The sequence below is a fragment of the Cebidichthys violaceus genome, unplaced genomic scaffold (assembly GCF_023349555.1).
Source record: "Cebidichthys violaceus isolate CVI_PGR_0920_01 unplaced genomic scaffold, fCebVio1.0.p SCAF_2, whole genome shotgun sequence".
NCBI classification, from domain to species: domain Eukaryota; kingdom Metazoa; phylum Chordata; class Actinopteri; order Perciformes; family Stichaeidae; genus Cebidichthys; species Cebidichthys violaceus.
Window position 1 is genome coordinate 11,002,794 of NW_027176372.1, and position 21,945 is coordinate 11,024,738.

At 45.4% G+C, this 21,945-nt stretch overlaps 1 protein-coding gene across 6 annotated transcripts in view; it reads right to left on the bottom strand.

The window, feature by feature from the left end:
• The window catches only part of tenm2a (teneurin transmembrane protein 2a), a 201,230-nt gene that overhangs the window by 14,486 nt on the left and 164,799 nt on the right, over positions 1-21,945 (bottom strand). For 5 of the 6 annotated variants that reach the window (XM_068714393.1, XM_068714390.1, XM_068714392.1 and 2 more), the window contains 12 exons: positions 21,631-21,753; positions 19,954-20,180; positions 19,113-19,308; positions 16,926-17,027; positions 16,263-16,457; positions 14,724-14,924; positions 12,428-12,613; positions 5,125-5,271; positions 3,734-3,944; positions 2,823-2,942; positions 1,083-1,344; positions 520-787 (listed from right to left, as the gene is read on the bottom strand). In XM_068714393.1, the coding sequence (XP_068570494.1) occupies positions 520-787; positions 1,083-1,344; positions 2,823-2,942; positions 3,734-3,944; positions 5,125-5,271; positions 12,428-12,613; positions 14,724-14,924; positions 16,263-16,457; positions 16,926-17,027; positions 19,113-19,308; positions 19,954-20,180; positions 21,631-21,753 (2,238 nt within the window). The remainder of the gene's footprint in view (positions 1-519; positions 788-1,082; positions 1,345-2,822; positions 2,943-3,733; positions 3,945-5,124; positions 5,272-12,427; positions 12,614-14,723; positions 14,925-16,262; positions 16,458-16,925; positions 17,028-19,112; positions 19,309-19,953; positions 20,181-21,630; positions 21,754-21,945) is intronic. The other variant, XM_068714391.1, reaches the window with a different exon arrangement.

The following is a 21,945-nucleotide window of genomic DNA, read 5'->3' on the forward strand; positions in this document are numbered from 1 at the left end:
ACGGTTTCTCTCCGGAAAGAAGGGGACCTTTGAGTGGATGTAATTTCTCAAACAGAATGCCCCTCATGATTTTAGTCCGCACTGAGGCCCCCAGATGTCTGCTGCATCTGTGGCCTGACAGCCGTGTTTAGCTGACAGCATCTGTGAGCGACTGTGACAGCGGAATGTAATAGTACCGAGGCTCCCCTGGACTCCTGCTCGCTGCTCCAGTGGCTAACTGCTAACTCACCCTGATGGCTAATAACCCTTCACCACAGTTACGGCTGGCTGACTGAACCACAAGCGGCTTCAATGAAAAATAGACGTTTAAAAAAAGAAAAAGGAAAGGGAAAAAAAGCACTTAACTGTGGCTATACCGCGGAGTTGATGGAGGCCGGGTTTCTGGTGTATTAGCTCTCCTTCAGACTCCCTAATTAGCAAGCTCTCCCTCTGTCATAGCCAGTGCTGCCTCACTGGTAAAGTTTCTAGTCCACTGACCCACACAACCCAGCTTCTCTCCCATCTGTCCCTTCCACTCACCAACAGCTGCAGAAAGCCCGTAGACCCTCTGCCCATATGCATCGGTCTTATCCCAGATGTAGGTGTAGGCCAAGTTGGGTGAGGCGTGGAACCACTTCTGGAAGAGGTGGCCCTCCACTGCTACCATCAGGTGAACCTTCAGCAGGCCCATGGACACCACGGCCGGAGTCATGGTCACCTTGAGCAGCGAGCGGTAGCCCTGCGTCCTGGAGCTCAGGTAGCACAGCTTCAGGCTTGAGCCAGGCACCTCGATCTGCTCATGCAGCACCTGGAAGACAAAAGAGACAAGATGACAGGAGAGAAGGATTAGGGAGGGATTAGAGGGAGAGGGAGTAATGGGGGTCACGCTTCCACTGACGGCTGAAGGACAAAAAAGGGGAAAAAAACAATGGAAGAAATAAAGAAATAGAGAAAGAGGGAACACATGGGGTGGGGTGGGGGGGAAAGCTATGGAAGCGAAAGGAGAAAGAGAGCTACAGGAGACAGGCATACAGGAGAGTGGGAAGAGAGCGAGGGAACCAGAAGGGAGATTAGCCGGCTGCCAGAGGTCAGTGGTACTGCACCTGAGTCTCCGGTATGATGGGTTTCTCCCCTGGCTTGGAGCTGAAGAAGGAGGAGAGAGGGGATGCAATCACAAGAGGGTCAGGCCTGACGAAGCCGCTCAGGTCGCAGCCCGGGATCGTGTTCTCTTCTGTCTTAAGCACCAGAGTGTCCATAGCATAAAACTGGCTCCAGGGCAGCCACACGGTGCGCTCTTGGCTCAGGAAGGGGGCGCGCTCGAACCGCAGAGTCAGTGATGCACCACCGTTAGCTATCAGGTCAAACCTGGAGAGGTTTGCAAGAAGAGGATGGGAATAAGGTACAGATGGGGACGCGCTGTGGTGGACGATCATACACTGTCAGTGTTTGTTTCTTCCAACATAACATTTACTCCACTGCTTTAACTCATCGACAAAAAAAACCAAACACCTGGAATAGATTTTTCAAAATTATTACATTACGTCACAACAGACTTTTACAACACACACATAAAGACAAAGCTGTCGAGGCAGCAGTAAAAGGTCTGAAATATAAATAGCACAATGTTAGAACACTGGTAAAAGTGATTGCATTCGATGCTCTTCCACCTTTTGTCTCCACATTACGACAGACAGCTGTGGGCTAATGATTAGTGCAGAAACAGGTCATCTACACGTTTGCCATGGCAAATGGCCAGAGCGCTGTACGAGTCTGGAACCGCTGTGGCCGAGAGCCTGTAACAAGTGGGAGAAAATAGCACTCATCAAAACTAAACAAGGTCAGACAGGGATATCGGAACATGTTCTTTCGAGTCACAAGTTTGTGAGACTGGTGAGTAACTGCCTCTGAAATACAAGGTTAATTAAATGTTACGAGGAGTTTGGATGTTTCTGCGTCAGCTTGGCCTAACTGGGAGAAAAGGCTGCAAAGAAAGCACTGATAAGAGTAGATGGGTGCTTAAAGAACCTGAGACAGGGAACACAGAAATTGCACATTTAATGAGTGGAGGTCAGTCTAAAGAACCAATGAATCAACTTTTGAAATAACATGTTACAGATGTCAGCCAGACTGGAATTCAATATCAGTGGTAGGGGGGAGAACTGGACAGAAAAGTCAAATTAAAGCAGCCTTAAAACTCCCCGGAAACTTGAATTCCTGCGGGGGGAATGGAAAGACATGTCAGGTGATTTCACCAAACGTGTTCGGAAGTTGGCTATTAAAGAAAAGAACTGTGGTACTTAAACATCCAATTTCAAGGTTGTCATTCATTTTTTGCTTTTAAAGTTTCTGTGGCGGCCCTATCATTTCATTTCACATATTGTTTATCTTGAGTAAAACTCCTATTGTTGTAAAATGTTCTCACGTGACATAAAACCTTGTAAATCATCAACATTTGATTGGCCCATTGCAGTATATATAGTGTTTTCAGATTTTCTTGCACATTCTTTTTCTATTGTTTTCATTTGTTTTTTATTCATGTTATACTTTTTATTAATACATTTTCACTTAGGAGATTGAGTTTTGACTCCCGCTTGTGTTGTTCTTGTAAATACATTTCCTCTGCTCTTATTCAAAATCCACTTTCTTCGCTGTATCTAATTATCTGTGGCTGCAACAGCCCAGTTTTCTCATGGGATCATTATAGACATCTAATCTAATCTAATCTAATCTAATGTAATTTAATGTAATCCAATATAATGTAATGTAATCTAATCTAATCTTATAAAACAGCCTATGTGGTGAGGTAGTTTCAGCAAGGAGTGCTGGGTAGCTGTTGTACATACATTCCATCCTGCCGTGTCAGCGTGTATCCATAGTGGGGGTAGTTGACAAAAGACACGTTCACCCCCACCAGAGGGGTTCCATCTGTAGTCAACACCTGACCCCGGATTAGAGATGCCAAACTGGAAGAAGACAGAAGACACAGAGTGAGGGAGCGATAGTCAATCTATCAACCCAATCTTCCTAACCATCAATCATCTGGTTTGATTAATCTCACCATCTTTCAATCACCCCTGTTTGCCCATTCATTGCTCTGGTCTTCCAGCACTCATTAATTAGTGACAATCAGCAGACCGCGCCATCCAGATTAGCTCCCGTCAATCACGTAAACAAGCCATGACAATATAGATGGATGTGAGCGTATGTTTGTGTGTGTGAGTGGCTGCGCATAAGAGAACTGATACACATTGGATAACATTTAAATATACAGCATCACTTTGATGAGCTGCTTTCTTTTGAAACATATTATGCCGGCATGTGGCAGTATATGCAGACAAGAATCAGCACCACGGACAGCGCTTCACAGCTCTGCCAAAATCTACGGGGGAATCTCGGCTCGCTGTGCTTTGGCTCTGGGATTTGTTGAGGTCTTGACTGGCTCTGTGGACACTTCTGAAGTCTTTTTGATATTTGTGTCATTGGATCTAGAGCAATTTTTTTATGGCACTCGGTTATTCATATACCTTCTGAAAGAATAATATTCCTTAACATGCAATCTCACAGGCATGTAGAAACATTTTTTAAACATTATTGACAAACATGAAAACCCTCTAGCCCTGAATTATGAAAATTAAAGATGTAGTTCATAAAAAAAATTCCTACATTTTATCCTGCATCCAATGCTGAAACTAACTATGTATACTAATAGTAATGTGTGCTTGTAGCCTGTGTTTGTGTGCTCTGTCCACCATACCTCGAGTTGAATGGGTTTTCCCCTGGGAGGACATGGGTGCTGTCCCGTCCCACGAGCATCTTGACGCGGTCGTAGAAGGAGCGGACGCGGGGCTGGAACGTCGGGCTCTGCTGGATGACCAGGAGAGGGTCCCGGGAGCCCCGACACAGCGGGCTGTTCTGACAGGGACTCTGGATGCAGCAGTCTGGGTCCATGCAGTCTGTTAGTCCATCTGAGACGGAGGGAAAGCACAATAATGAGGTGGTGGTGGTGTGACAGCGGCAAAGAATGCAACCCCCCCCCCCCAAAAAAAAACCCCAAACTAAACCTACTTCTTCCATTCTTAATTTAATATTTTGATAATCTTGAATTTTTTCGTAGAAGACTCCTCCAGAGACTCCTCTCATGAGACCTCTGTCTGATAACGGTTAATTTTATTTCTTGTTTTAAAGCTGGGGTAAGCAACTTTGAAGAAACCAGCAACAGTAAGCTAGATTTTGAAATCTGAGCAAAAATCTCAGCCCTGCCCTTTAGGCTTCCCTCCAAAGCCACTCCTCCAAAATACATTAAAGGACATCGTTGTCATCGCTAGCCATATTCGCCTATTACCAGCCACGAGAAGCCAATGCAGAAGTGCCATAAATTTGCATTTTCTCTTCTGGCCATTTGGAGGCAAACTCCAAATGGCCAGATTGTATAGAAGTCTATGAGAAAATAACCCTCTTTCTCACTGGATTTATTACCTCAGTAAAAATTATGAACAGGAGTTTATGGTCTCAATCGCTAGTTTCAAGTCTTGGTAAGCAGGGTATTCTTTAGGGCGGGGTTAGCATTTGATTGACAGGTTGCTAGTGTTAGCAGAGTCTCTACGTCACTCCTCCACAGTCCAAATATGGTCACTTCCCCTGACTGGTTGCAAAAAAGCAAGATGGCAATGGTCAAATTCCAAGATGGCAATGGCCAAAATGCCGAACTCATGGCAATCCACAAACGAATGGGTGACGTCATGACGAGTAAGTCCACTTCTTGTAAACAGTTTATGCCTAATACATAATTTCTGATTCATGTGTAAGCAAACACCAAACATTATCCTAATACAAGTAAACAACAAGCATGGCTATTGTTAGTACTCACAGCTGTCAAGCTAGCATGTTAGTATTGGGAAATATTGCCTGCCTATTATCGGAGACTTTTTTTGTCAGAGCATTTGATTTATTGCTGTCGTGATGTAAAGACAATTTCAACGAATGTAACAAAAATAAATTGCCTACCCTAGCTTTAATTAATTATTTTTCCTCTATCATGCTTTATTACTTTCACAATCATTTATTTTCACAAGAGGCATTCTTAAGAGAGGGCTGCACTTCAATAATAGTTCCATCAAACATCTTTTCCTGCCCGCCCCATTTCACCTCCTTCGTTGTCCTTGTTGTCGGCGCAGGAGGTCTCCATGGCAACACTGCAGCCGGGGCCCCTCCAGCCTGTCTGGCATTCACAATGCCAGCTCTGCTGTCCCATGGTGCACTGGCCGTTCCCGTTACACAAGTTAGGACAGCCGTCTGCGAGGAGAGGACAGGAGAGACAAGGGGAGGGAGAGGGATGATGGGAGAGAAGCAAGGTGATGCTTGATTGTTTTATCACCAATGATACACAGATGAACACACACACACACACACACACACACACACACACACACACACACACACACACACACACACACACACATGCTCATATGGTTATGATAGACCAATGAGCCTCACTCAATTTAATAACCACGTGGTGGCATACTTTAAGTATTGATTGTTCAAGAATCAATTTAATTCAGCACGTCAATTTTAATGCGCACCTTCCCAACGTGTGTGTATGTGTGGACAGACCTCTCGATTCACTTACTTGATAGAGCCCCACCCGATCATTATACTCTCTTTCGCTCTCGCAGTCTCTCTCTCTCTTACTTATGATTCAGTGTAGGTAATGGGATTCTGATGGCCTGAGAGTAATGCTTTCTCATGAGAGAATGGGATTATGTTCGCTTGAGTGTGTGTGTGCATGTGTGTGTATCTGTGCGGTGGCAGTCTATGAGCTAATAAACCTTCACTTTAGTTTATGCAAAAAGCTCTACCAGAATCTGAAGGCCCTGAAGCCAAGAAAGTTCTGTAACTAGCATAGCGGGGCCACCCTCAACTCAAGAGTGGCTTTAAGGCAGGGAAAAGCACACATTTTATGGGCGTCTGGATGAGGAAATTTGCAATTATAGAGGGCAGTACGATCTTGTCAAAGTATTATCTGGTCACTTTTGGTTGGTTGTAACGCAAAAGAAAATTTAAAGGAATAGTTTGGCATTTTGGGAAATAGGCTAATTCGCTTTTTGCACACAGTTATATGACCTGAGCTTAGAATAAAGACTGCAAACAGCTCTGTCTGAAGCTCACCAATTTACGTGTTGTATCTTGTCTGTTTAATCTGTGCAAATACATTTTGTTTTGATGGGAGGGGGTTCTGTGCAGGTCTATTTCTTGGCTGGGAGCAGTGACCTCATTGAGCCTTGCTGTCACAGCGTGGTTGCCAGACAGCCAGCAGACACTCCAAGAAGTTCTTGTGTCCGGCCAAGAAAAAGTCACACACATGATCCCCTGTACGAACGAGGCCAGGCGAGCTCTTTCCCCAATGTTTCCAGTCTTTATGCTAAGCTAAGCTAGCTTTCCGTTGGCTCCAGCTTCACACTGAATGGACATACAGTTGTGGTCAAAAGTTTACATACACTTGTAAAGAACATAATGTCATGGCTCTCTTGAGTTTCCAGTTATTTCTACAACTCTGATTTTTCTCTGATAGAGTGATTGGAACAGATACTTCTTTGTCACAAAAAACATTCATGAAGTTTGGTTCTTTCATGACTTATTATGGGTTAACAGAAAAAGTGATCAAATCTGCTGGGTCAAAAATATACATACAGCAACATGAATTAGCAATTTTGGTGACTTAGAAAGTTGTGTCAATGAAATGAGCTTCATAGCATGGCCTCTTAACTTCTTGTGAGTGATTATGAGTGACTACAACTGGTGACTTCTCTGAGGCCATTTAAATAGGGCTCATTGGATACAAACGCCCACAAACGCTACAATGGGAAAGTCAAAGGAGCTCAGCATGGATCTGAAAAAGCGAATCATTGACTTGAACAAGTCAGGAAAGTCACTTGGAGCCATTTCAAAGCAGCTGCAGGTCCCAAGAGCAACAGTGCAAACAATTGTTTGTAAGTATAAATTGCATGGCACTGTTTTGTCACTGCCACGATCAGGAAGAAAGCGCAAGCTATCACCTGCTGCTGAGAGAAAATTGGTCAGGAGGGTGAAGAGTCAACCGAGAACCACCAAAAAGCAGATCTGCCAAGAATTAGAAGCTGCTGGAACACAGGTGTCAGTGTCCACAATCAAGCGTGTTTTGCATCTCCATGGACTGAGAGGCTGCCGTGCAAGAAGGAAGCCCTTGCTCCAAAAGCGGCATCTTAAGGCTCGACTGAAGTTTGCTGCTGATCACATGGACAAAGATAAGACCTTCTGGAGGAAAGTTCTGTGGTCAGACAAAACAAAAATCAAGCTGTTTGGCCACAATGCCCAGCAATATGTTTGGAGGAGAAAAGGTGAGGCCTTTAACCCCAAGAACACCATGCCTACCGTCAAGCACGGTGGTGGTAGTATTATGCTGTGGGGCTGTTTTGCTGCCAATGGAACTGGTGCTTTACAGAGAGTAAATGGGATAATGAAGAAGGAGGATTACCTTCAAATTCTTCAAGATAACCTAAAATCATCAGCCCGAAGGTTGGGTCTTGGGCGCAGTTGGGTGTTCCAACAGGACAATGACCCCAAACACACATCAAAAGTGGTAATGGAATGGCTAAATCAGGCTAGAATTAGGGTTTTAGAATGGCCTTCCCAAAGTCCTGACTTAAAATCCCATTGAGAACATGTGGACAATGCTGAAGAAACAAGTCCATGTCAGAAAGCCTTAAAATTTAACTGAACTGCACCAATTCTGTCAAGAAGAGTGGTCAAAGATTCAACGAGAAGCTTGCCAGAAGCTTGTGGATGGCTACCAAAAGCGCCTAATTGAAGTGAAAATGGCCAAGGGACATGTAACCAAATATTACCACTGCTGTATGTATATCTTTGACCCAGCAGATTTGATCACTTTTTCTGTTAACCCATAATAAAGTCATGAAAGAACCAAACTTCATGAATGTTTTTTGTGACAAAGAAGTATCTGTTCCAATCACTCTATCAGAGAAAAATCTGAGTTGTAGAAATAACGGGGAAACTCAAGAGAGCCATGACATTATGTTCTTTACAAGTGTATGTAAACTTTTGACCACAACTGTATATGAGAGGGGTATCAAACTTCTCATCTAACTCTTGGCAAGAAAGCACATGAGTGTATTCTCCAAAATACTATTCCCTTAAACGGTCAGTGTGTAGGATTTTGGCGACAACTAGCGGTGAGGTTGCAGATTGCAACCAACTGAAACTTGTGTGCCAAGCGATTAAAAGAACTAAGTAACAAAAAGCATGATTCTTATTTTTAGATGATTATACACTAAAGAAAACATACTTATTAATATTATATTCCATTTCTACCAACAGATCCCCTTAAATGCTACACACTGGTCCTTTAAGATAACTTATACAACAAAAAACATTTCTACTAAATTGAGTCCAAATGTCCGCTAAATGCCAAGAGATAAATACTTTTGTTTCTGAAAGCTTACTATGACATTTTCATATTCCATTAGGGTACTTTGCATCCATGCTGGGACAATGTTGCCCATCAACGTCTTTAAAAAAAAAAGGCCTTTAACTCCTGGCCTGCCTTACCATTTTCCCATATCGCTATAAATCACACTTTTCTAGCTCTAACACAAGTCTGTGTGTTTGCCACATTATAATCTATCAGGGAGAGTGTGAAAAAAGAAAAAGAAAAGGCATGATGACACACAATGACAATGTTTTCTCCGGCAGCACAAAGAGCCTCAAACAAACTTGTCACAGTGATTTCCTCTTCAATAAATGAGGGAGCAGGCTGCGACACTCTTAAGTCTACCCACGGGATATGGAGGTAAAGACAGGGTTGACTGATAAAACAATACGTGCATGCACGCAAAGGCACTTACTCAAACACACACACACACACACACACACACACACACACACACACACACACACACACGCGCGACAAGCACAACGCACCCTAGAGATATTACCTGACATTTCCCACTCAGTATTAGTGAGTGCCGACACAGAGTGAGGGAGGACAAAACAACCCAGTAAGAGATTATGAATATGAAATGATTTTCATTGAGTCCCGCTCAATAGATTAATGAACATATTTTCACTCAAGTTGCAATGTAGGATTTTGCCCTCTAACAAATCGCCGCATCAATAAAGCCATGCATTATGAATACAAATAGCGCAATCTAAACCGTGGCAGCAGCTAAATTAACAGGCATTTCATCCCGATTGGCTTTTTGTCATATGTCTCAACCACCAGGCGACGAGGGAAAGTCAACAGAGGACTCTGAGAAAGGCACGGCGCCATCTTGTTTGAACTCATAAGAAGAGGTGAGGGGGGGGGGGTAAGCTAAACAGAAAAGCTTAACCACGTTTTTCAGCTCAACAAGAGGAATAAAATCAAAGGTTTTTATCTTTAATTATTACCATTTTCTGCATCAGGGGACTGCTCATGACGCTGTATTAACAGTCAAGCTGGAATAGATTGTCCCCGAGTATTGAGCTCAGGGAACAAAGGCAGTTAGCAGTGATTGCCTGTTAAATGGAGTTGCCATTTAAAGCAGCCAAATACTTATGAAGCACCCGGACAGGACGATCCATAGCAGGCATTGATCGGCTTGCCTGGGTAGGCCGACACGAGACTCCTCTCTCTTTAATGCCAGGGCCCAGTCAATACCCCTCTCATACTAACTAGAATAAAGTGGGATTTCAGAAACTATTAAGTCTACCCTCCCCACTAATGTAGTTGGACTCTGATGAAATCCCCTTAAAAAGGAGAAGAAATTGCCTTAGGTTATGGGTCAGCACACACACACACTCTTCCGTGTGTGTGTGTGTGTGTGGGTCAGGGTATATGACTGGATAGAGAAAGATACTGTGTGAGACTAAGGAAAGGAGTGTGAGAGAGAGAGAGAGAGAGAGAGAGAGAGAGAGAGAGAGAGAGAGAGAGACGGACAGAGATAGAGAAAGATGAGAACTTAGAGCATAAAAGAAGACTTTGTGCTAAAAAGTTCCCTCCGTTCTCCTCATTCCCCATGTTTCCAACTCTGCCTCTTCTATAGGTCATGCAGTAAAGGTCACAGACATAAATCCGAGACCGCTGCTCTATAGATGGTCCGGATAACTCTGCGCTTCCTTGGATAAACCGCTCCTCATCTGCTCCTCCTCCTATTCTCAATGAGCTATCTTGGAAAATTCTATTGATTAGTTTACCCCACGTGTTCTCTGACCTGTCACCCTGCTTCCCTTTGGCTCCACCTGCTCTTCTTTGCTCTCCTTTCTCTCTGTCTTGCTCCCTCTTCAACCCCGCAATTTACCTTTTTCTCTGTGCAGCGTCTTCATAAAACAATGAGAGCTATTCCATTAAGCGCAGAGGGTGAGAGGACACTCTCAACGGTGCTCCGGGGACCTGTACTGTCAGGCAATCTGTGCCGCTCTGTGTAACCCGACAGAGGTTCAGCTGTGGGGCTATCTATTAAGCATTCTTGCCGTGCGTGTGAGACAACTCACCCTGGACCTGCGCCCTTCTCTTTTTGCGTCAATGTTTTAACCTTAGCCATGCTTCTGTTTATCTTTGTGTGATCTGACTAAACTGTTTAGATTTTTTTATTTTTTTTCCCTTTCTAGGCTTAAGTTGGAGAGGATGGGTTTGATGAAAAGATAGAAAACCTGCAATTAATACTGTATGCTCGCTGAGTCACACACACACGCACACACACACACACACACACACACACACACACAGGCGCAAAATAAATGTATTAGACGCTCTTCCATGGCCCGCGACTGTTGCCACAAATGTAAACACGCACACACTCAACAGTTCAGTATTTTTCGGCACCACATTAAGGCCTCGCATCAGTGGCCTATGAAATTCACCAATTACCTCAGAAGTTCTTTACGGCTCTCATCATTTTTTCCTCGTGTGAAAGCAGCGGCGTTTACGCAATACATGACTAGAATACCTGAGCGGAGTTGTGTGTTGATGTGTTTCCACGTTGGAAAACATGGAGGGGGGACACGCTCACACGCATGCACATCCACACGTTCACAGCACAGCCCCTCGACACTTCTGATACCACACTAGGCTCTACGGTACCCCACAACACATCGAGGCCCAATGACAGCGAGCCCCTGCTGCAGCGCACTGCTGCAAATGGGAGTGCGCTGCGTGCAGGGAGTCGTCATCGAGGCTGGCACTCTGATCTACGGACAGATATCACCACAGAGTCTACAGAGCCAAGCCAGGCTGAAACCCACAAATGCAGCAGCTAGCTTCTACCACCACAGGCTAAGAAACAAAAACACCAGAGTCAGATACGGTACCTGCTTTGTCAACCATGCTCCCATGGTCTGCAGTGGGAGAAAACGTGCAAAAAGGTAAGAGATGGGGAGAGTATTTTTTTATTCTTTTTAATTTTTTTTTAAATAAATGCAAGCAAACATCATGCAGAGCTGAAATGAACAACAGGCAAGCTGAGATAAGCTAACACCGACAGTGTCTGGTGCTAGTGAAGTGTGCTTTGCGCCAAGCTGAGGCCTGACAACTCTTTCATGTTGGGCTGATGCTGCAGTCAAAGCTGCCCTACTTTCTGATGGGGGAAATGGGGAGATCACAAACTGTTATTCCCCTGCGTGTGTGTGTGTGTGTGTGTGTATATATATATATATATATATATATATATATATATATATACACACACACACACACACACACACATACATATATATACATGTGTGTTGCTTTGTGTGTGTTTCGGTGTTTGTGTGTGTGTGTATCAGATTGCAATCACAGTGCTTGTGGTGACAGGGAAATGAGACTTTGTGTCTCAAAGCACTCTGGGTGAATCACAGAAATCTGGCACTCATCCATCCAAAGTGACAGTGATGTAGTATGAGACAGTGATTGACTGGCATTTAAAGGCACACTCACAGCACACACACTGGCACAACTGTGTGCATGCGCACACACACACACACACACACACACACACACACACACACACACACACACACACACACACACACACACAAACAATGTGAGAGAGATTTTTTTTTTGATCCCGGTGAGGTGAAGAGTTTTACCTTTCATCACGTAACTTTGGTGTTTCAAAGGCCAAAGAAACTGACACTCCTGGGGTCTGCAGTTGAGAGGCAACCCAAAAGCGGCTAAATCGTGCTCTTTTATGATCCTACCACCTCCACTCCTCTCCTCTCTGTTCGCCCACCTCCTACATCACCCCCCCCCACCCTCTTCAAATTCCCCAAAGTCTACCTTTTAGCCTCCACTTCTCATTTCCACATTCCTTTAACACAGAGGAAATGAGCTGCCAGTTTTATCTGACTGGGTGTTTTTTTTTTTTTTGTGCACACGCATGTGTTGACACGCAGACCCCCCCCCCAAGCGCACACACGAATACACGGAGGCGCTTACCGATGGTGCAGTGCTCTCCGTTCCAGCCCTGGTGACACTGGCACTTGCCGTCCTTGCAGGTGCCATGCTTGATGCAGAGCGGGTTGCACACCCGCTGATCGCAGCCTGAGCCGGTCCAGCCCTCCTCGCAGCGACAGGCTCCGCCCATGCACACTCCATGGGTCCCACAGTCGACTGAGCACACCTCTGAAAAGGAACGGAGAAAGATCTGGGTCACACACACATTATGTCAGGACTCAAAAAGTTCATGTTGTTTGTAGGTTTGCATTTTTCTAGTTTTGCATTTGTGCACTCTGACACAATGGAGATACGGCTCAGTGAGTACTGATTTGGTGACTTGCAGGTAAAAGGATGTCTGGAGTTTTTTTATGTCTGTGTTACATATATCTATTGTTTCAACAGCTATATTTTCATGTGGAAATGTAATTATTGGGCACAGGCATGCAAAAGCCCCCACCATCTCTCCTACAGAGGAGCAAGACAACGCAGACTATGTGATGCTTTTGCCTCTTTTGGTTGGTGTTTTGCGCCCTCTTTGTAGTCGACATGCATCTTTTTGTGATTATGTGTCTCTTTGTGGTCATTTTGTGTCTCTTTGGAGTTGTTTTATAGCTCTTTGTAGTGCTTTTGTGTCTCTTTATAGTCTTTTTGTGTCTCTTTGAGGCAATTTCTGTCTTGTTTGGTCATTTAATGTCTTTTTGTGTCTCTTTGTAGTCATTTTCTGATTCTTCTTGGTCACTTTGCAACTCTCTGTGGTCTGTACGTGTCTCTTTGAGGGCCATTGACACGTTGGGCCCCTGCGCCTGTGCCCGGTAGGCCTGTTCAGTAACTCATCCATGACTAGAACGTGTACAAACTTTCACTTTTAAACCATATTTTTGAATATCTGCTGTTTGACTTCATCCCCTGTGACAGTGAGTAACAATGTCAAATTACACAAGTGCCAAAAAAAGTCAAGCGCCCAAAGTGGAAAAACAATCAAACTTGTATTAAAATGAATGCATTTATCCACTGAACACCTTCAGTTAAAATCAGCGACAATGTTGTTTTCTGAAGACTTTGTATATTTCCTCCGCTTCCATCACAGTCGCTGTTTGGGAGGCTCCCATGTTGCAGGCAGCGATGGCGCATGTGGTGAGATGTGACAATCCCGCTCATATGCTCAGGACCCCCGCGGTGCGTAGGCAATGCAGTATGTACAGATGTTTTGATACACACTTGCTGAGGGGTCCTGCAGCGTGGAACAATGTTGTCTTTATTAAAGCTAAGCATTGTCTGTCTCACAAAGGAAAAGCTGGAGCTCTTTTTTGCGATCCTGTGACTGGGAAGCGTTGAGAGCCTGGTGGTGGTTACCGTCCCTCTTAACAGCTTTATTTTGTGGAAGTTGAGTATTTTATTATAAAAGGCGGCTAAACATGAGCTCAGCTACTTTCACAAGCAATATCAATTTTGTTGTTCTACTCCATCCGGGGGTGCAGCTGGGAGTTATGAGCCTCGTGCACAGGAAGTGACTGCAGGCGCCCTCAATTGTCTTCTTCCTATTGCCATCATTGGCCTTGATGAGGACCTGAGATCTGTCACAGCTGTGATGTTCAAAAGTACAATTAAAAGTTGTTTTTTTTGTCTTAGGCTTATGACTAGTTGCTCTGTGTGTGTGTGTGTGTGTGTGTGTGTGTGTGTGTGTGTGTGGGCTGTGTGCGGGGGTTTGTTATGTGCTTGTCGGGGCTGTTTGTGGGTGGTTATTCTTCATGTTCCTTCAGTGTTTTCTTTTGTTGTTGTAGCTGCTTTTTCTTGCATTTTATTATTTTTTTTTTTTAATACATGTTGCATGTTGCTACTTTTATGTAAAGCCTGTTGTAATGAAATGCGCTGTACAAATAAAAGTGCCTTGCAGTGACCATTTCGGATTTTAAGCACTACCCAGATAACCGTAAAATAACCTTATACTGCCACTGACGATCTATTAAAAGATTTTATATTGCCTTGACAGTAAAACTTGTCACATTTTTTTGTTTCTGTTTGCTCCAATTTGGCTTAGATAATACAACAGTTGCTGTTTCCTATTTCTGAGCAAGTTGCATCGGTTGTGGTTTTGTAGATTTCATCCAAACACAGTTTGAAAACCAAAACAGTATTAAATAAAATGCTAAACTAATTAGCCCCGTATCCTAGGGGGACCACACAATTTGTTGGAACAATGGGTAGTCAGAAGCCCTTTTCTCCCTAACTATGACACCCCAAAGTCCTTCTTTGCTCCGCTTTACTGCGGCCGGAGCGGCTCTGCGGTCGCACTTACCCATAGAGCAGTCAGGTCCCATCCAGTTGGGGTCACAGCTGCACAGCCCGGTGTCTGGTATAAAGGCTCCGTGGCCGTGGCACTGGTCTGGGCACTGGGCCCTGGGCAGCTCGCAGTGGAGCCCACCCCAGCCTGGCTTACAGTGGCACTCCCCGTTCACACAGATGCCATTGTTGGAACATGTCGGATCCAGGCAATCCACTGCATTAAGCCAGAGATACACCCATGTGAAAAACAAAACAGGGAGAAAAAAGAGAGAAATTAACAAAAAACAACCACAAGCTAGAAAACGTCACATCAGAGCTGATTCCAGACACAAATTAAATATGAGAAAGAGATGCCACAAAGGACATATTTTCATTCTTTGTGTACACAAAACGACGATGAAAGAGAAGAAAAATATTACCAGACGTATTACTAAGGCAATTAAAGCTCACGATAATGAATAGCCGGGTCTATAATTGCATTGGGCATAGCAGCAAATGTGCTCCGCTCTGGAAGAGCAGCAAGTCTCGCTGACACATTATTCGGCGCGAGCGCTCGCTTATGCATTGGTGTGTATGCGCGAATACAAAGGGGAGAATCTGACACTGTCAGTCTGCCAGGTTGACAGGCAGCTCTGAGTCCGAGCAGTGAGTGAAAACCAATTTGACAAATTACCTCCTCCCGGCAAAGAGCCCACCCACCCACCCCTCCCCGTCCCGGTCGCTCCCATTTTTTCTCTCTCTCTCTCTCCCTCTTTGTCTGACACCTCTCTCTCTCACCCTCCTCCTCTTCAGGCATGATTGACCCCTTCGCACCCCTATGCACACGCACATTCAGGAAAAAAAGCATGTGCTCGCGCATAACCTCGGCCCCTCGGTTTTCTGTTTGCCCGGCAGAAACGGCGGATCACAGTTATCGATTTTCATGTCGCTGGCACTCCAGGTAAATTGTTTGAGGGACTCTGCTGTGATGAATATCAGATTTGAGACCAAAGGAGAAGGGGAAAAAAATGTATGGGAGGGAGGAGAAGAGCAGGAGAAAATGCTGACCTTGTTCTCCGGCCCTGTGTCTTGACTTTCTGTCGCTCTACTCCTTTCTTCCCTTTGTCTTTCTTCCCCTCTCCTCATCTTCACCCTGCGCTCTCTTCTCTCCCTCTTTCTCCAGTTCTTACTGCCTTCAAACATATTCACCTCTCACCGCCGCCCTGACTCCCCCTCCAGCTCTTATCCCTCTCTCTTTCTTCTAGCTTTCTGATGACCGAGAATGTGACGGCCTGATCCTTCTTAAAAAGGATCAATAGAAGCTATTTTCATCCCTTAATAAAATGTCTCATGTGTTTGGCTGCGGTATCATACGTGTATATATATAAATATATATATATATATATATATATATATATATATATATATATATATTTATATAGAGAGAACTCAGATTAAGATTATGCTGTGATGAGCTGTCTGACTGGAGTGTGAAGGAGTGCGGCTGTGAGTCTGCGGGCGTGTGAGGTGCGTTTGTTTCGGTGCAAACATTCATGTTCTGCCCCCCTCTCACCCATTGCGCAGCTCGGCCCTTTGTAGCCGATGGAGCACACGCAGTTGCCGTCGGTGCAGGAGCCGTGGCCGCTGCAGAGAGGGTCGATGCACTGCGTGACGGGGACGTCGCACTCGGGTCCCTTCCAGCCGCTGTAGCACACACAGGAGCCCTTGTCGTACTGGCCGTTGCCGCTGCACAGCACCGGGCACGCCGCTGGAGGAATGGAGAAAAGAAGGGGGTTGGGAGGGGGGGGGACATTAAACCAATTAGGAGGCTTTTTAGGAATTCTCAAAGCAGTGAGAAGCCACCCACACCTGCCTAACCCCACCGACGCGTCACAGCAGTGCAGGAGGGCGAATAGAGTGGTTAAAGGGCTGGAGAGCGGCGATGACATGAAGAGTAATTACAGGCAGAGGTAACTAAACTATTCATCAAAGCTGTCTATCCCAGGTGAGCACAGACCCAGGGAGACGACGGCTGGGGGAGCTGCCATTCATCATCAGTCATCTTGTCTCGGCTCCACCTAGGGCCATGCGCCATCTCACTTCTCCTAATCCGCTCTGCTTGCCGCACGGTGCACCCTGAAATGTGCCCGCTCATCTAATTAGACGGCGGAAACGGCAGAACTTTTTTTTCAGATGCGACAGGGACCAAAAAAACACATTTGCAAGCGACTAATACCTTTGGAGCAGTCCATGCCGTGGAATCCTGGGAAGCAGTGGCACACACCAGAATTGCACTCTCCGTTACCATGGCAATTGCGCGGGCACTCTTGCACTGAATCTGTGAAGACGACAGAAGTGAGACGGAGGGAGAGAGAGAGAGTGAGAGTGAGAGAGAGAGAGCGAGAGAGAGAGAGAGAGAGAGGGGAAGAGGGGAGGGGTGAGAGAGTTGGATGGCAGGCATCAAAGCATTCGATTAAATCATTGGCACCATTCATTCCTTAAGATGCTACAAATGGAGTCAAGGCGCTCGGAGTCTCACAGTCACACACACACACACACACACACACACACACACACACACACACACACACACACACATCAAAAGCAAGCGCCTTCCTCAAAGATTCCTTGCATTCCTTTTTCAATGCATTTTTCACAGCGTGGGGAGAATGCATTTCGAATCAGACATTCTTCGAAACGCCGTTACCCATCCATCATTTCCCTGCTCACTATATCAGAAAATAAGAGCGTCGCCCCACTTTACGCTCCAACCCCTTCCTCTGCTTTTTCACCCCTCCCTCTTTGCTATATTCTGCCATTTCTCCCCCGTGTTGATTGTTTACCGCTCACTCCGGCCCCCCACCGAGGTCATTAATACTTCATCCAGGTGTGGTTATTCGGTGCAACTCCGCAGATTTTTGCTGGTGTGTGAGTGTGTGTGTTTTTTTTTCTGGCTGTGTTTGTACATGACTTCAGTGCTCCCTCCACCTTTCAGTGCCTCTTAACCCACTTACAAAGACCGAAACAAGTTTGGTGGGAAGAAAAAAGGAGGCATTTTTGGACTTCCTCCTCTCACTCATGCTTTTTTTTTCCAGCTTCCACTTTTCTTACACAAAGCATGACTCAGCCTATCTTCCTCTCTAACACTTCCTCCATCATTTCTGTGCTCAGCCCCCCCCCCTCTCCCACGGATCTAAGCCCCATGCCTCCCTCTTACCCTAATGCCGGCCTCCCTTTCATTCCCCTCTTCAGCTCCTCCTTCTCCCATCTTTCACTCCACTTCACTCCATTCTGGTTTTGCCCCCACCATTATGTCTCTCCTCCAGCTCCCCCTCTCACTACTCGCTCTAATTCTGCCCTCGCCGCCTCTGCCTCTCCCTCTCCCTCTCTCTCTCTCGACCACTCTTACTGCTGAAAGCACTCCCGCCCGATATTGACAGTGAAGGATTCTTTCACTCGGCTTGACTCTTTCTATCCATCCCCCTTGTTCTCGCACTCATGCCTCCAACACAATTGAAATCATTTGGGGCGCTGTTTCAGGTCCTAGAAACGTCCGATTTACAGGTTTATTTGGATCCATCTTTATCTTTTTTACACATGCACAGACACCAAGTGATTCTACGCTCTCTGGTGTAATGAGTTGTGTTTTGTTTTTGAATGCGTACTGTCAATTTATCCCACTTCGTTTTGGCAAAAACACATCTTTAAAACTCACTAAGCGGTCCTGCCTACTTGACAATGTTGCTATGGTTGTGTTGCTAGCGGCAACGTTGTGCACACCGGCGAGTGTTTTTGCACCCTGCGAATGTGTAAAGTCTTTGAGAAATGGTGGACTAAATCTGACTGAAATGCTTCCATGTCCCAGCAATTTTACACATCAAATGTTTGCGGGTCTTTGAGAGTACTACTGCATATGTGAAAACAAGTGGTGCCACTTGAGTCAGCAGCAAGCTGAAGTTGGAGGCTGAAGTTTGAAAGTTGAAAAAACAATCTGGGGGTGTGGAGTTAGAAAGAATCAGGCTCGCCTGACCTCCTTATCTCTGCTTGAGGATAGCGGCTCGAGGCTACATTAGTCGCTACAAGCGTGAAACACCTGAACCTATGACCAAACTGTTAGCGTTTGAGTTGAAATGTTGGTAATGTAGGGATTGGGAAGAATGTTTGGAGTAAAAAAAGACAACGACGATTCTGCTGCATCGATTCTTATTCTAAAAACCTGTCCGTCGTGAGTCCGACAGTGTTATCCTGCAGGAGTGCAATGCTAAATCGGTGGAGGGCTCTTTTGAATCGGTGTCACTGGTAATGAATAGTCTCGTCTCCCTCCTCTTTCCCTCTCCTGAATGCAGCTGCTTAATTTCATTTGACCTCCCGTCTTGCCTCTCCCTCACTCCAGCCACAGCTACGAATGCTGACTCTGTCTCACCCATGACGTTTGTGCTGAAGGAAACCGCCTCTCTCTCCCGGCCATCGTTGTAGAACGCCAGGTGCCAGGCGCCGGCGTCCAGGTACTGGACAAACACCGCCTCGTTGAGGACCACGGTTTGGATACTCCTCCTCTCCCGTGGAGACTCCACCACGCTCCACTTCTCCTTCCCGTCCAGGCGCTCCATATAGTCATACTGCAGGAGAGAAAAAAAAAGTGTGGGGTTGAGGGGAGGCGAGAATGTGAGTATGAAATTTTCGATTCAACTATGAAGTGCTGCGCTGGCACTTTTTTCGACTTAGAAAAATGACCAATAGTTGTGTATGCAGGAAGATTAAAAGATGGGGAAAGTAAGGGTGGCTGGAAAATGCCAGGGAAGCACAAAGAATGCCACAGAGAGATCCTTGAGGGCTGTCATTCCACAGAAAGTGTTTTTCACTGCTGCACACTGGCCTCAACTTCACGGCCTTTACCAGCTTAAGTCGGGCCAGGCAGCGAAAACGCTTATTCAGATGCAATTATCCCATTCTACAAATCAAATCTGCTGTTTTCTAATTAATAAGAGGCACTAAAAGTTACATTACTGTGAAATTTAATTAAGTGTAACTCTTAAGACTAAATTAGTTTTTTCAAACAACCATTATAATGACTCACATATTAATTTTAAGATGTCCCATGACACAAGCAAGTTTTTCTTAATCCCTTCTCCATTGCAGCTGATCAATATGAAGATAATGTGTTCCTAATGAATGGAATTATAATTATGTGATTAGCCTTTTTACCCTAAAGGTGTAAGAAATGTATAATCTAGAACTTGCTCGCACTCTGTGCCAGATCTCACCTGTGCGTGTGAAGGAGGCAGACCCTTGCGAATGTACACCCCGAACAGGGCGTCCTTGCCGAGCGAGATGTTGAACTTGAGGAACTGGGGTTGTCCGAGGTGGAGCAGGGACCTCCAAAACACTCCTGGGGGCACTTCTTGGGTCACCCGCCTCCCGACCTCAATGTTGCCCGTGTCTATGCTGCTGTTCCGGCCCGCCCACGGCCCTGGAGCGAGGGGAAAAGAAACTGCATAATCTGTGATTACGGCCATCGATTGTCAGAGTCAATAGTTAATCATCACTGTTTGCCGGAAATGAGCTGCCATAAAAATTCATGGCCGTCGAATAGCAGACAGAGGACGAGCACCATTAGCTCTGCAAACACGTTAAAACCCGGTGTTGTTACGTTCGACCGGCGATGCCTTTTGTGTCGGAGCCTTTGAGACTGTGGACTTTGTTGTCTGGGTTAAAACAAGAGAGGGCTGATAGAAGTGCAGGGCAGAGCTTTCCAAGAAGACGCGCAGACAGCATCCTGCAATCAGGTCAGTCATCTAACAGCAGAGTGTTGATGCCCAGACACAAAAAAAAACACTGAAAGTGAGTGTGCGTGCGTGTGTGTGTGTGTGTGTGTGTGTGTGTGTGTGTGCGGAATGGCAAAGAAATAAAAGTAACAATGAGAAGAACAACAGCAGCATCTGGCCTAGACGGCTGGGGAACACAACACAACAGTCCTCTCATTAATACAGAATACAGACACAGAGCAGCAGCCCACACGTACCTATAGTACATGCTGTGTGTGTTACAGAGCCAGATCGAGCGAGTGAAGGAAGAATAGATAGAGAACCGCATGGGGGCCTTAAAAGAGAGAAGGCAGGGAGGGGAGGGGGACTTCTGTCTGAGATGATACAACAAGCTCGAGACAACTCAGCGGAGTGGTTAAACAGCACACACTGATAGCACAGCTAGTACTGTGTCATGAATTATGAAAATATTTTAGTTGGTGTGAGCCTGTTTGTGTGTGGAAAAAAAAAAATCTATTGGGGTTTTAGTGTGTGACGCATAGCAGACACAGCATTTAAAAAGCCTTAAAGGATGAGACTGGTGCTCTTGTTTTCACCAAATCCGACAAAGTGTTAGTCTGTCCTTCAAATACTTCTCGACTTTCCCACCCCGTCTGTCGCACTCAGCCCCAAGCCAATTTATTTCTACTGAACACATAAATCTTTAAAGGAAATAGGCTAAAAATATATGGCTTCATTTTAGCAGTGAGTACTGCATTTGTTGGGGACTATTTTTTTTTTAGCTGCAGATTAATTTGGCAGGCTAGTGAGTATATACAGCACCAATATTCTGCTTGTGGTGCTTAGTCAAAATATCATCATTACTAAAAAACATATTACCCAACGCAACAGTGTGGCTCACTGATGTGTTTTTATTCGTTTTTGGACAACAATGGAGCTCCGTGACACAGAGGAAACATCGGGTTTTCAACACACAGGCAGAGCTTGTAAGTAGGTTAATACACTGTTGGTTTTGGTGTTCTCATGGGATTTGTTGACAATGTGAATATCACCTGCCTTATCCTTTTCAATGGCAGGCTGCAATGTTTTGCTGTGTAGCTCTGCATGCAGTGTGTGTGTGTGTGTGTGGACTCTTGTGTGCAGGGAGGTTGTATGGGTGTGTGCTGCAGTTCATACCTCTGCCTCCAGAGGGCAGCGTGGCCACATCGCTGTTGACAGGCAAGCCAGCTCCCAGTCCGTTGTTTAACACAGGGCCATCGGATGGCTTCAGCTGCCATGTCAAACCAAGCAAGTTGATCGCTGCACACAAAGGGATGGAGAGAGAGAGAGAGAGAGAGAGAGAGGGAGAGAGAGAGAGAGAGAGAGAAAGAGAAGAGAAGCGAGTGTGAGGACATATGACTTGAAGAGTGGATTGTCTACAAGACTGATATGAAAAAAGAAAGCCAAACTAAGCTCATCAAGACAAAGAAATACAGAGGCACAACCCCTGAG